Source organism: Neovison vison, chromosome 1 (assembly GCF_020171115.1).
Source record: "Neovison vison isolate M4711 chromosome 1, ASM_NN_V1, whole genome shotgun sequence".
NCBI classification, from domain to species: domain Eukaryota; kingdom Metazoa; phylum Chordata; class Mammalia; order Carnivora; family Mustelidae; genus Neogale; species Neogale vison.
Genome location: NC_058091.1, coordinates 85388367 through 85404300, shown reverse-complemented (window position 1 = coordinate 85404300; position 15934 = coordinate 85388367). Strand labels below are relative to the sequence as shown.

Sequence of the window (15934 nt, the reverse complement as noted above, 5' to 3'; positions counted from 1 at the left end):
CAGGGAGCAATGCCTAGGCCCTGTTCTCCAGAATTTTGTGTCTTGACTCATTTTCAGCTAACTCTTAAAATTCTATTATTTACTAAATTTCTCTGCATCAGCATTTGGTCATTTCTCCTCATAATTGCTTCTCAGTAAAGTGGAACAAATCAGATCTGGGGTTTTCATCCTTTTCTTTAAAGGAAAAAAAAAGCTTCCTTTTGATAAACATAAATATCTCATCACCTTTTTTAAGTTAACACTTTCTAAAGTTCCTTGAAATGCCATTTATGTAAAAGATAAATCAGTTCTTGTATGTGTGTTTGTGTGTGTGTGTGTGTTTTGAAGATTTTATTTATTTATTTGGCACAGAGAGTACAAGCAGGGGGAGTGGCGGGGAGAGGGAGAAACAGACTTCATGCTGAACAAGGAGTCTGATGCGGAACTGGATCCCAGGATCCTGGGATGAAGACCTAAGTGGAAGGCAGACATTTAATTGAGCCACCCAGGTGCCCTTTAAAGGAAGGAAACACTTCAGAAGTACATTGAGTTTAAATGTAATACTTCCCACTCATCCCCTTATGAGGCTTCTCAAACTCACTTACCTCCCCAAAGATTGTTGCTGTTATTTTCTGCTTGTGGTACTGACGGATGTTTAGTCCCCCAGCTTTTTGCTGTTAGAAGCAATGCTTAATTATAACCTTATTTATTCTTGGAAGTACAGTTGTGGGGTTATAGGAAATGGATATTTAGGAATTTTGTGAATTCTGCAGGTTGACCTCCAAAAAGCTGAAGCAGATTTTTCTTCTACCAGTATATAAGAACATTGTTTCCTACACATACGATTAGCAATAGAGTTTAACAACTTGAAGTTACCACAGAATGTTGCCTAACCCCCACCCCTTTTCCAAGGTAGAAACTGAGTCTCAGGACTTGAAATGATTTGTCTAGATCTTACCCAGCAGAACTTATGAGTACTTCCAAGTCTCAGCTCTGTGTTCCCTTGGAGGCATCTTAGTTTTAGACAGGTTTTATTTTGTAAGGCTCTACCATATTGTGTATCTCTTTCTTCTCCGTTGTTACTCATAACATACTTCCTTTTCAGTCCCACATTTTCAGATACTGCCCTCCTGCCCTTGCCATCTTGTCTGTATGGAATATCTTCTTTTACTTAATATCCTTAAAAAGCTACCTTTTTCCATTATTTAAAACCCGCCTTATCTACAGAGCGTATGGGTTACTCTAGATATACTCACAGTATAGCACAGTGTTTTAAGAATCTTGTTTCCTTATCAGCGGCTAAACCCCAGTCGGTTGGTCAAATAAAACATAAGCTGCTTTTTTTCTTTATAAACTTACACCATTTCTGCTAAAATCATTTTATGTTTGTCAGAAAATGTAATGCCATTTCAATTAAATGAAATCCAACTTAATATTAAAAACTTTATTAATCACAATTTATTTTTTCTCTGAAAAATGACCTTTAGAAATATTCTGCTTACAAAGTATAAATAGATTCTCCTCATCTTGTGTCAATATATTTATTCCTAAGATGCCTGCACTGTAGGCTTGTTTCCCTTATAAAAGGCATGGTCCTAGTATCTTTTCTTGATGGGCTGTAAGAATTTGTGTCAGTGACATCCCAAGTTGGTGCTAGAGCTGAGCTGGTCACTTATCAAGATTATGACTTTAGGTAAAGAATCAGCTGATGAAATTCTAAGGAACAGAGATCAACCTTGATGCATATTTCGATCACGATAAAAGAGATGGAATTCAATATTAGATGTGAATGAAATTTGGCCCATGAATGTTGTTCAAAACCAAGGATAGCAATCTAATCATAAACTCATCAATTATTCAGTAGCATCTTGGGGGCATTAGTGCACAGAATGTAGAAGACCCATACACTACCCTTTAGAGTTTTTGTTCCAAAACAGAATGAAAAAAACATACATAATTCTTTCATTTTATGGATTTTATTCTCCCACAGTGAAAGTGAGGTTTATACATGCACCAGAAGAGGGTGAAAGGCAGGCCACATATTTGCTTATCCACAGGGGTTTGTAGATTTGGTAAGATGAAGTTTGGAACATGACAGAGTGCGAGTTTTAAAGGAAAAGTCCATTTTACTAATATTAATGAGGCATGGACTTCTTGAACTTTTTCTTAAATTTTTCTGTTGCTAAGATGAAAGATAGTTGCTTGACATGTGCTGTTCATTCCCTATTCTTACGTACACATTATAGCTTTGGACTTGGCTGTAGATTTGACTTGGGTTACAAATTTAGATCAGTGGCTATTGTTTTGGGCAGTAACTCCTAGTCTACATGATGATAATTATTTCTGATTTTTATTCCTTTTTTCTTTTCATTGCAGTAGAGAATGTTATGTTGAAGGAATAAAGACAATGCTGATAAAACTAAAGGAAAGAAGGGGGAAAAAAAACAAAAGGAAGATTAGTATAATTCATGAATATTACCTTAGATTATGTTCTAGAATGGCAACAAATAAGCTTATAAATCCAAGATTTTAGGTGAGCTAACTTCTCAGACTTGATCTTTTTTAAAAATTCACAATTCACAGAAAATAGCCTGGATATTGGGGTTTAACAAACTGCATCAAAGTGTGCACAGTAGAACATTTTTATAACATCTACGAATGAAAAGCCAATTTCCTTTACACAGACAATAATGCAGATGTTCACAGTAGCTTTGCTACAAAGAAATTAAATTGTTGCAATTGATTATTCCACTGCTTTAATGGGAGCTCATGCTATAATGATGCTTATTAATTAGGAAAGTATCATATAATTTAAGCCTGGGCAAGAATATTACAGACCCATAAGTCGCCACTGAAGAAATTAAACAGAAATGGCTTGTCCTGTATTTTCAAGTATTATTACAACTAATAACTTCTGCACTCATCATGACTTTTTCGTTGCTTTTTGGCTCTGGGTGCATATATTTTTTTTGGCTCCCAGCATACAGTTCATGCAGTTTTCAATGGACTTGGGACCAATAAGGCTAAGAACCTGAAAAAGAATAGTTATATAAGCTCTGAGAACTGTAAGTGATAGTTACTTCTTAGAATTGCAGTCTGTGACTTGTCATTCCCAAAAGTCATCCCATCGTGTAGAGGTTGCCTTATAGGGAGCTAAATAATGGAACAAACAAGAGCTGAGAGACTTAGGGAAATTTCGTAACCGGATAATGCAGGTCTTCAGGCAAACAATCAGAATTTAGGTTAATAAAATCTGATGTTTCTGCACCTTAATGCGTTTCTGAAGTATAAGCTCAAGAAGGTCTTTTGTAGGGAAGAAAGAAGAAGCAAGCTTCAGTATTTGGGGAAACTTTAAAACATAACAGAATAAACCCCACTTGGGTCATTTGATACTTTTTTTGTTGTTGTTGTTCTTCTAAGATACCTGATTTAAGTGCTTTTGTTCATTTGCAGGTATTTGGGAAAGATTGTTTTGGAGATTGGATCCAGGGAAACTGAAGACAGCTTGAATTGAATAGAAAATAAAATTAATATTGCAAATTTTATATTGGGCTGCTTTGCCTTGGGAGTTTAAGATATTTTGTGATTGAATAATAAAATAGCTTCTCCCAACCACCACAAAATTAAATATCATTGCCAAACTGAGCCAGGAACATTGCCTAGTCTAGGAGAACACTTCTCAAAAGATGGCCCAAGGCCACTGGTTAGCCCTGATCAAAAAACACTGGCAAGTGTCAGTTGATCTCATAATCTTTCATTTATATATATCCTTCAGCAACTTATTAAAAACCAATCAAATGAAGCATTAAGGGTATGCAAAATGTGGCATTCATAAATCCACAGTAGTATAACTAGAGTATATAAAGGATTCTCGTTTTCTTTTAAAAAAATTAACACTATTTTAATATGTACCTGGATAAATGACATGTAGGTGCTGTTACTACCTTTAAAAAATATATTTATCATTTTTTAAAGTATTTTATTGATTACAGAGAGAGAGTGCATAAGGGGTGGGGCAGAGGGACAAGCAGTCTCCTGGCTGAGCAGGGAGCCCAACACAATGCTCAGTCCCAGCACTCTGAGATCATGTCCTAAGCTGAAGTCTGATGTTTAACTGACTAAGCCACCCAGGTGCCCCTAAAAAATTTATTTTTTTTAATTCAAGTATAATTTAAAAACAGTGTTTTATTATTTTCAGTTGTATAATTTGGTGTTCTACTAAGAATTCTGGCTACTATGTAGTCTGTAGCAACATTGCGAAGCTCCTGTTCCATATATGAATATGTGTAAGTTAGAATTATTTTACATTTTAAGAAAGATATATATTATCAGATGAGTTGGTTGCTCTTTTCACAGTTGTTTCCATTCTTGTTTTTTAAAATTATAGATTACTGTTCAGTGGTGTCATTATCAGTTTAGTTTTTTATAGGTTTTCACTTAACCCTGTAGTATATGTATATGGATAGATATTTGTTTTAATGGTATTCTTGGTCTGTAATTTTTCAATAACTAGAATTTGACTACATTGCAGCTGAGTCTGAGTTATTCTCTCTTTATTAGTAAAGCTGATTCATATGTAATCTCCAAAAGTTGACTTGGAAAAGGACACGTCATTCTTACCACCCATGGCACATTTTACCTAGTCTGAATAGGGTGTCTTAAAAATGTTTGCTAACTGCTGGTCAGAGGAGCTAGTTGGCAGGAGTCAGTGAGAATCATTTCTTATTTCTCCTGTGTCACTGTGACACAGCTCTTCTAAGTTCAGGACTTTGATAGACCTTGGTTTGAATCTGCTATTTATTGTCTGTGTCCTTGGACAATTGCCTACTCTTGTCTCTGTCTCAACTTCCTATCCTAAAGTAGAATAAAAAACAGTACCTTCCCAAGCCAGTTCTTTGAATATTAGATAAGATGGTGTGTATAAAATGCTTAGGACTCTGCCCGGCAATAATAAGTCCTCTGTAGATAGTAGCCATTATTATTAGGTGAAAGGTACTTTGTATCCTGTAAAATGGTTAATTTGCTACTAGATTGTAATTTTGTCTTAAGCTGCTTTTTGGGTTAAAACATTCAACCAGTATTGCTTTATTCAGCCTATGTTTTAATGCCTTTTATATGGAGGTTCATTGTTAATAATAGTATATATTTCAAATCTTATTTCAAATTTGGGGGTCTTTTTTTACTTAAATGTATTTGACATATAATAAATAGCTTTAGGGCCCCTGGGTGGCTCAGTGGGTTGGGCCTCTAGCTTTGGCTCAGGTCATGATCTCGGGATTCTGGGATCCAGTCCCGCATAGGGCTATGTGCTCAGTGGGGAGCCTGCTTCCTCCTCTCTCTCTCTCTCTGCCTGCCTCTTAGCCTGCTTGTGATCTCTCTCAGTCAAATAAATAAATAAAACCTTAAAAAAAAACAAAAAACAAAAAACAAGTAGATTTAAAGTGTATAACATGTGGGGACCCTGGGTGGCTCAGTCAGTTAATCATCTGCCTCTGGCTCAGGTCATGATCCCAGTGTACCGGGATGGAGCCCCACATCTGGCTCCCTGCTGAGTAGGGAGCCAGCTTCTCCCTCTTCTTCTGCCTCCTCCCTCGTGTTCTCTCACTCACTTTCCTCTTTCTCTGTGTCTCTCAAATAAATAAATAAATAAATAAATCTTTAAAAAAATATAAAGTGTATATGACATGTTAATTTAATACATTTATATATTAAGATATGATTTCTGTTGTGGCCATAATTACAACCTTTATCATGTTAATCATTAGCACTTGTTTTTAGTTGTTGCAATAATCAAATTATAATCTTTTAGCAGGTTTGATGATTTATAATACAATATTTTTGTCTATATTCACTGTAGTATGCATTAAGTCTCTAGGATTTAGTGGCCGGGGTCACCTCCTTATAAAATCTGATTACTAGGGGTAGAGTTATCATAAATGGCCATTTACTTGTTTTCTTATTTTGGCAGTGTTATATTATCTACAATCAGTGGTTTCCTTGCAGGAACTGTTTTAGTCCACTTGTCATCTTGTGAGCAATAATTTAATTAAAGCCAGATAACATTTGGAAAATTCACATAAGCAGGTGCAGGTAAACCTAATATGTCCTTGAGCAAATGAGAACACTTCCTTGAGTCCTGCCTTTGTGGAATTCCCTAGACACTATCTGTCTTATGAGACAAGTGACTGTTTTTGACATGCAGATCATGAGAGGAGGCTAGGAACACCTACATATTAAATATTGCTGAAGCTTAATTTTTTCTTTTTCTAGGTTAGGAATACATGTTGGGACGCCTGGGTGGCTCAGTTGGTTCAGTGTCTGCCTTTGGCTTAGGTCATGATCCCAGCATTCTGGGATTGAACCCCTTATTAGGCTCCTTGCTTTGTGGGGCCCTGCTTCTCCCTCTTTCTCTGCCTGCTGCTCCCCCTGCTTGTGCTCTTTCTCTCTCTCTCTGTCAAATAAATAAATAAAATTTAAAATATATATATATATATATATGTCACTAGAAGTGTTAAGGTTTTCTTACCAAATTCCTGTGGCTTGTATCATACTCACTTTGGGATGTAAACAACCCCATTTTGGAGAACAAGTAGTCAATTGTTTGAATATTTTATTTTGGTATAAGAATATAACATAATTTTCTGAGTTCCTGTTCATTTAGTAATCTGTTCAACATAGTTGTAGTTGTTTTAGTGTGGTACTTACAGAAGATAACTTATTTTACTTTCTGAAAATAATAAAATTATGGCTTGATCATAAAATTATGGCTTGCTAACTCTAGAATTGGCATTATTTGTCATCTAGGCCTAGCTTTTTCAGTAGACAGTGAGTTCTTCAGAGTTGGCAACTTTATCTTTTATTAATCCTTGAGTTTCTATCACCAAGCACTGGGCCTGCATCAGAGAAGAGAGCTCAATAAATCCTTTTCTTTTCCCTCAATAAGTCTTTTATCGGATGAATTACCTACAGATTCAGAAACTAGTTTGTCCCTTGACAAAGAAGTGGAGAATCAATGTGGTAATTGGTAAATGGAGTTATATACACTCTCAATATAATAATCTTGTCAAATGTTTTTGTTATGATTACAGTTCTTTAAAAGTGTTCCAAGCTTTGCATATCTGTAAACATTTATTCACAAACATATAAAATCATGAGAGTGACAAGAATTTGGAGTAGTATTGGATGTTAGAAATCATTTCATCTTTCCCAGGGAAAGATATTTGGGGGATCCTGAAACCAGAGAATGCCTGTAAACCACAGTCATCTTCTCACTTGGGGCCCCTTACTGCCCCTGTGACAGGAGTCCTCTGCAAGGTTTAGAAGTAGCTTTTCTTGCAGAGTTATCAGAATCAAGGTTACACCAACCAGTATGGTCAGTGTACACCTGTTTATTCAGTCTTTTGGATGACAAGGGTAGAGTATATATCAAAAGAAGTGAGGTATCCTTCCCATGAGAAAGTAGAATGTGATTTTTTGAGAGTGCTTAAGATGCAGACAGGATATCCTTTATCTCCCCAGGTGATATTAATTTAAAGTTTAAGGAATACTACTTCAAATTACACACCACATGGGTACGAAGAGCAGGAAGAAATTGCTAAACCATATGCTTGTAAATGCCATCGCTTTCCTCAAGAGAAAGATCATTTATATTTTGCAATTAAAGAGCAGAAGGTCTTTTTACCCATAAAGGCTTTTCAGTCAGGAAATAGGTGGGGCAGAGAGGGCTTCCCAGGGGAGATTTATAAAGCTTTCAAGGACTCATTGGCATCTCCACCGGGTGGAGCTTTGCTCTTTGTCTGTTTCCTGATTACACTCTGGAGAATAAACTTTAAAAAATGTGGAGAGCCCTTTCTAAAAGAAAAGTTTGTAAACAGTGCTGCCAGAAGTGAGCTTTAAGTAAAGAAACTGGTATTTAGGTTGACTTGGTTTTTTCAGACTCTGTAAGAAGTAATTATAACATTACAGCAGTATAAAGTACATATGGTGCTTTCACTTTATTTATGAACATTGTTCATTATTTTGGTTAGAACAAATGGGTGTCGGTTTCTTATTGCATAGGAAATAGTCAATAATCCTGAGAATCTCAGTACGGCTGCTTTAGTCTTTTTTTTTTTTTTTTTTTTAAATGCATTTGAACCCATGAAAGTTACCCAACCATGAAAGAGTATAGTTTCTATACCACCATCCCTGGTAAATAAATCCATATGAAGTCCCAGAACCCTTAGCTAATGATACTATATGCTATCATGAATGGCATCAGTTCCTGGTGGTGGTGTTCCTGCGCTCTATCCCAGTAGGTCCTTGTTCCCTCTGCTTTCCTGTTCTCCTTCTTCCCACCTTGAAGGAACAGCTTGAGTGCATAGATTACCCTTGCCCTATCCTGGGAACGTCAGCAAATTTAGACTTGGGTTGTCAACAGGAGCAAATCTCAGAACGCTATGTTTGCATCTGAAAAAAAAAAGAAAAATGCACCTTAAGTCTAGAAAACGTCCTACTGAAAATCTCGAAGGTGAAGATCTTTAGTCAGGATGCATCAGATAGGGTGTCCTAGTAGGCCATGCTACTCAAGTAGCTGGTATTCATTCCTGCTTTCGTGTAATGTCTGTCTTCGTGTAATGAACCTTTTGTCCTTGTCTTCAAGTTGTTAATTAATTTTCATCTGTGGAGGTAATATACAGTCCCTCTGCTTACTGTTCTTAGTCACCAAATCAGGTACTACCGGTTGTGGCAAATTAAAACACTTGCTGTCTCATACACAAACTAATTTATTTTGTAATTTTAGTGGCCAAAGTTATTAAAATATTTGTATAAAGTTTTATTATAAATAAAACATGCTTATAAAAATTTAAACCTAAAAATATGTAGTGCACTACATTAAATTATCCCACAACCTTGATCCTTTGGGTTAACCCTTGTTAACAATTTGATGTTTGCTTTTTAAAAATTTATTTAACAAGATAACATTTTACTGTAATACAGTTTTGCAGTTTTTCCGTGTAATATGTTTTTTCCATGTAAATACATATATTTTAGATTTTTTCAATGTTAATAGTAATCTAAGTTCATTGCTTTAAAATTGTATATTATTCTACTATATAGATTTACCATTATTTGGTTATCCAGTTACCTTTAAAGGGGCATTTGTTTTTTTTTCCAATTTTTTATTGTTATAGAAAGTGCTGAGCTTGCCATCCTTATGTATTTAATTCTGTGTTCTTGTGTGAATAGCCACTTTTTTTTTTTTTAAGATTTTATTTATTTATTTGACAGAGAGAAATCACAAGTAGACGGAGAGGCAGGCAGAGAGAGAGAGAGAGGGAAGCAGGCTCCCTGCTGAGCAGAGAGCCCGATGCGGGACTCCATCCCAGGACCCTGAGATCATGACCTGAGCCGAAGGCAGCGGCTTAACCCACTGAGCCACCCAGGCACCCGAATATCCACTTTTTAAAAAATGACTAGCTAACAGCTTCTTTTATTGAAAAAAATTCTGTATTCCCCCCACTGAATTGAAATACTGTATTTTTATGCGTGTGTGTGTGTGTGTGTGTGTGTGTGTAGTGAATTCCTGTGTATAGTACTTGGGGTTTTTTTTCTGGACTAATATGTTCCAACGATCTGTCTCTCTAATGACATTGTTCTAATTGCTCTAATTTGTGAATTGCTTTCTCATCCACTCAGTTGGTCCCCCATTGTTCTTTTTTTTTTTTTTCCAGAATATATACCAAATTATATATCTATTCTTCCAGATGTCTGTCTTTTCCCAATTTAATTTAAAAACTCTGTTGTGATTGTGATCAGGATAACTTTTAATTCTCATATTAATTAGAACTGTGTTTTTCAACTTAAATCACCTCTTGGTAAATATAAAAATCTCACCTCTCATTCTCAGTTTTTTTATGTGTGCCCATTTGTCAAATTATTATTTTTTTAACTGTTATCCCTATCAAGAATATTTTCTTGAACTTGAAGCTTCAGAACATTTAAAGTACAATAAAATATCGAATATGCTTTTTTTGTATGGTGATTGAGGGATGGCTAATCTCTTTAAACAGTGGATTTTTCTGTGTCCAAGAAATGTATGTCTCTTAATATATTTCTCTTAAATTCTTCAATGGACTTTGGTTTTATTCCATGAGTTCCATGAGTTTATGAGTTTATTCCTAAGTATTAGATGTGTTTTGCAATTATAAATTGCAGGTCATTTTCTTCATATTTTCCAGCTTGTGGTTTTTGGCATGGAAGGATACTGTATATTTTCATATAATAATTTTATGAGACCACCTTACTGAACTTCCTTTATTTTCTCTCTGATTTTTTTCAGTTGGTTTTCATGGATTTTGCATATGGACAATCAGATTATCTGCAAATAATTATTTTGCCTCTTCGTTTTCTAATCCATTTACTTTTAACTTGGTTCAATTAATTGCATTGTCTTTTGTTTCTGAGAAATGCTAATAGTGATAAGAGTAGACCTCCTTGTCTTATTTCTGAACTTTCTGGGACTGTTTCTAGTGTTTTATTATTAATCAAATGCTTATATCTGTTACAGTTAGGCTATGTATATATGTATATGTATGTATCAAGTTAAGGAAGTATTAGTATCCTAATAAAAGTCAGTCTCCTTTTATTCCTATTCAGTCAGAACATTTTTAAAAAATAAACTTAGTAGTGATTGTTTAAAAAGGTATTTTAGCGTAGTGCCTGGGTGGCTCAGTTCGTTAAGCAACTGCCTTTGCTCACGTGGTGCTGCCAGGATCCTGGGATCAAGGCCTGCTTCCGGCTCCCTGCTCAGTGGGGAGTCTGCTTCTTTCTCCCTCTGCCCCTCTCAGAGCCGTTCTCATGCTTTATCTTACACACATATTCTCTCTCTCAGATAAATAAATAAAATCTTTTAAAAAAGTGAAAAAAGGATATTTTAGCTTTTATTGGGCTAATTTTATTATGATTTTATGATTTGTTCCACTTTGATGTTTTAATTCAATGACTTATTTTTCCTAATATTCATTTGTTCTTCTTGGAATTGACCCACTTTGCCATAAATCCTTCTGCTTAATTCTGTTTTCCAATATTTTACTTAGGATTTTTGTTATTTATGCTTGTTTTTTAGTGTGTGGGAATGGGCATCTTCCTGTCGGCTTAAATTGGCTTTATAAGAAGTAGCAGAAAACTACTTCCCATATGCACAGGGATTGTTTAAATAACATTGGGATTATCTATCGTTGAAATTTTGAAGAAACCCGTCCCTAAAACTATTTGGATTGGGCATAATGGGAGGTCAGGGATCATGAATACCTTTGGATGGGTAGAGTAGGCATTTTCTTAGTATACCTCTCTGCACTCCAGACCAGAGATTAAATAAGTACATCAGATAGGCTTTTAGACTCCTTATTTGCAGTGCTTTTGCTGACATTGTTAGGCCTCTGATTGTTTCTGGAACCATACAGAAAATGGCTAACATAGCAGGACTGAACTGCTATCTCTAGGAAGCTCTGCTTTCAAGGTCGGCCCTTGACTGGTGTCTAGATGGAAACTTAGAGTTTAGAAGGGTTCCTGCCATCAGCTGATAAGAGCGGCTCACTTAAGCAGTTTGTGCAAACACTATGGTTTATGTTGAACACAACTTTCCTTTTGGGAGTCTGGAATTTGGATACATGCCAGAAGGGGCTACCTATTGGAACAGCCTCCATTATAAATAGCCAGGGCTTTGAGTCTGCAACAAGCTTCTTGCTTGGTAGCATTTAACATGTTTTGTCACAAGTTGTTGATGGGGGAATGAAGCACATCACTTGTAATTCCACTGGGGGAGGACCCTTGGCGTCTTATGTCAGGTTCTCGGATTTTGCCCCATGTGTTTTTTCAAAACTTTTACTAATTTTGTTTTGTATTCTTTGGCTGTAATAAATCGCAGTCACAATCATATGCTGAGTCACGAGAGTTCATTTCATAGGTCAGGCCAAAACAGTGATATTAGAAGGCAGTGGCAGAGTTATATAAATTTTTAAAAAGTCAATAACTGTGTCCTTACAGGTATGGAAACAATCTCATGGAAGTTAGAAAATTTGTCAGAGATCACATATGTTGACAGTGGTAGAATGAGTTTTAAAGCTTAAGAAACAAGTCAATAAACAGTTGTACACTATGAACTTTAAAATTTTTTCCAATTTTATTTATCAAATTAAACTTAGAGCTTTAAAAAATTAACTTTATTGATATGTTTCTGAAACATGCTTTTTATTTTTCTTTTAAACATCTTAATTTAATTTTATTTTAAAATTGAATTAAAACACGCTTTTTAAAATACAGGTGGGTGGACCCAAACTATTTGTAGTTAAACTATGGCATCGGACAAAAATATTTTCAAATATTTTCTGCTTATGATCTGTGGCCTTGGTAATTTTGTGGGCACCAGTTGCCTCTTTGCAATAAGATTCAAAATGGAATCAAATCCTCAATGAATTTTCTCAGTGGATTTTTTTTGTTTGTGTGTATTTGTGTACCTGAGTAAGATATGTGACTACAACAGCAGTCTAAATCTGTGGCTCCTTTTTAGCCTGTTTGTTAGAATCACTTCAGAAGAGTGATTCCATATTCTAGGACAACTAAGTCACAATTTCTGATGTGTGGTGCAAGCATCTTTTTCTGCCCCATCTTTAAAGCTCCCCATGTGATTCCAATGTGTGTAGCTCATTGATAGTCACTGCTCTAATTAAAATTATTACTATATGCCAATAAAATTATATTTATTCCATAGTAAGTGGCTGTTTTCTATACCTGGCAATATTCACTTTATATCTTCAGTTGGAAAAGCGTGATTAAAATGTAAATTTAGTGAAATGAAGTTGTGTGTATTAAGTACAGATCTGGAGAACCTATTAAGGTAGATATTTGTGTATATATACTATTGATGTTTATTATGTATCATTTGAAGAATCATAAACTTACCTTTCAGCTCGTTAACCAAAAATCAATCTTTTTTCATCAAGAGTCGTTTCATCTCACTTATGACCTGGGTAAAAGTATAAGTGATTATTATGCCAGAGAATATATTCACTGGGTATGTGCAATGCATTTGTTCAGGCAGGGAAAGATTCTGTTTTGTTTAGAGCCATGCACCATCACTGAAATATGGGATAGTGACGTGACAGTTCATTGAAGAGTACTGAGGTTTTGAAGTCAGGCACCAGTAGATTTCAGAATTTCATGGCTGACACAGGAAATGACCATATTATTTTGGACATCAGTTGGGTAATCCATCCAGAAACAAAAACAAAAACTAGAAACAGTCTGATCCTTTATCTAGAGTATAGCCAATCTTTGATCATATGTTAGAGTGGGGTTTGGCAAACTGTAGTCTTGAGGGTTAAATCCATCCCTTTTCAGCAAATAGTTTTATTGGAACATAGCCATGCTCATTCATTTACTTATTGTCAATGGCTGGTTTTGGCTCCACTGGTCTAAACAGAGACCGTATAGCCTGTAAATCCTAAAATATTTATCTGACCCTTTGCAGAAAGTTTGCCAATTTCTTCTGTATTAGACTCTTGCATCACGCATTAAATAATTTAATCATGCATTATTTGCTGACACTCCTAAATAGATCCTCTTAAGCTGAGTTTGATCTTTCATTTATAGGTGACTGGAGATGATTTGTTTTTTAAGGCTTTCAAGTGAAAATTGTAGTTGAAGAGAGATTTATCTTGGCCGTTAAGGGAGTATGCTGCTATCCCTTTGATGCTCCTAATCTAGGGGACCGGGAGCTTGTCCACTTACCTGGAGTGGGTGTCTTCTTGCCTAACTCATGCTCCATCTCCCTCTGTGTCACAGTCCTTGCTGTTGCTCTCTATCGAGGGTGGACATGGAATAGCAAGGATTTGGGGAACCTGTACTGCAAGGATTTTTACTGCAGTTTCTGAGGATACAGAAATGTTTTGTGCACCTTGCTAATAATGGATCTAGATATGGACGTTTACAGATTAAGAGTGGTTTAACCTTTAATCCTGGTCCAAGTGGACAGTTGAAGAAGGTGTGGAGGTCTAGTGAAGAAGGCACATCTGTCTCAATTCCCCTGGTCTCTGGTGCAGTAGATGGTTAGCAGTAGAGGGGCAGCTGGCACCCCTCTGAGCGGTCAGCTATGTCTTTACCTGGGGCACTTGAATGCCTGTGAAGACTCTTACCCACTTGCTGGGTTACTTACCCCTGAAAAAACAGAACCTGCAAATACTGGAGAGATTGAAGAATATAAACACTTTTAGCTTTCAAGGGACATAACTCCCCTTTCTAACATATAAGGCTGTTAATCATGTTTCGATTTTTAGTTACATCTGTAGAAAAGCATTGCATACAAAAGCAAATAAATGCCTGTAAATGAGATTAAATGTAATGATGTAGTGTGGTAAACACAAGCAGAGCTGTGAGTTTGAATTAGAAGTTACAGTTTAAAGAAAAATATCGGGGTTATTCTTTATTTTCAGGGGGGTAAAGATTTCATTAATAAATGTCAGGCTATTTTTGTGACTCTAAAAGATTATTTTTTAGAAAATATTTAAAGTATTTTCAGATGAAAGCCTCTGAAGGTATTTGGAATCTGATGACTTAGTTTATTCTGCTTATGACTTAGGTCTAGATCTATGCCCAGATGACTCTCCTCCTGAGTATAGTTATACCCAACCTCATTAAGTAGATCTGTGCTACAGAGGAGTTCCAGTTGTTGGTTTTTCTTTTCTTGAGGTACCAAGAAATACGGGACCTGTAACTGGCATGGTTTTCTAGAATATAATGGCTCCAAGTACTGTTTGTGTTAGAAGAGCTGGCATTTTTGTTTGCCTATTATGATAAGACACTGAAGGGACTGGAGTTCATGAGTCAGGCTGAATTACTTCTGAGAATAAATTGGTTGATAAAGATGGGAGTCCTGATGCAATCTCTCTCATGCTGTTTTAAAGTCCTTCAAATTCCTACTTAGCTCTGTTTATGGTATGTGATTTTCTAAGTGTACTTCCCTCCTTTCACTAATTCTTACCCCTTCTTTATATTCCAGATCAACGACTATCACCTGTTCTACAAAATGAGTAACAGCCACCCTCTTCGCCCCTTTACTGCAGTGGGGGAAATTGATCATGTGCACATTTTGTCTGAACATATTGGTGCCTTGCTGATTGGGGAGGAATATGGCGACGTCACATTCGTTGTGGAAAAGAAACGTTTTCCTGCCCACAGGGTAATTTTAGCTGCGAGGTGCCAATATTTTCGGTAAGTGTATATTATTTTTTGAAGATTCAAGTCACTTGTGGAAAACACTGGTATTTTTTTCCTCTATGAAAAATATGTAACAAAGCATAACAATTTAAATCTTTGAGTTCAACCTCTTAGGAATTCCCTCTTTACAGACTTTTTTGTTACATTTTTGTTGTTGTTGTTTAAATCCCCTTTTCCTTCAGGAACCACCTGAGAATTAGAGGGTGAGAAGCCTTCCCACGCTTGAATGTTCCACATCAACCATTGTTTTCAGGGTGTCAGGAATATTTCTCAGGCTGAGTCTTGGCGGCCCTCACCTTTCCTCACAGTTCATGACTAATGGAACTTAAGCTGATTTACTGGGAATTCGGCTTCTTACTATAAGTGGACCGACCTCTGGACTTGCTAACGAACATGTATACCTCTTAGTTTCAGACCACTGAGGCCCAGGACCTGTAGGTAACCCAACACATCTATCTCTGAAATAGGCAGTTTGGCAACCCTGGATTACTCTTGATCTTAGCCAAAATGTCGAGGAGTGATGGCAACCCGAAATTAAAGGGAATTTAAGTATTTACTGAGATTGTTTTATTTATTTATTTATTTATTTACTTAAATTTAGTTTTAAAACTAAGCAAATATAACTAAAACTAAGCAGTCTTTATGTGCTAATGTAAAAAAAAAAAAGCCTGCTTATACGTAGCCCTTATTTGTCACTCAG

At 36.0% G+C, this 15934-nt stretch overlaps 1 protein-coding gene across 3 annotated transcripts in view; it reads left to right on the top strand.

Moving 5' to 3' along the window:
* The window catches only part of BTBD9 (BTB domain containing 9), a 416829-nt gene that overhangs the window by 25621 nt on the left and 375274 nt on the right, over positions 1–15934 (top strand). For all 3 annotated transcript variants that reach the window (XM_044250380.1, XM_044250388.1, XM_044250396.1), the window contains exon 2: positions 15017–15228. In XM_044250380.1, coding sequence (XP_044106315.1) covers positions 15044–15228 — 185 coding nt within the window. In that variant the 5' untranslated portion in view covers positions 15017–15043. The remainder of the gene's footprint in view (positions 1–15016; positions 15229–15934) is intronic.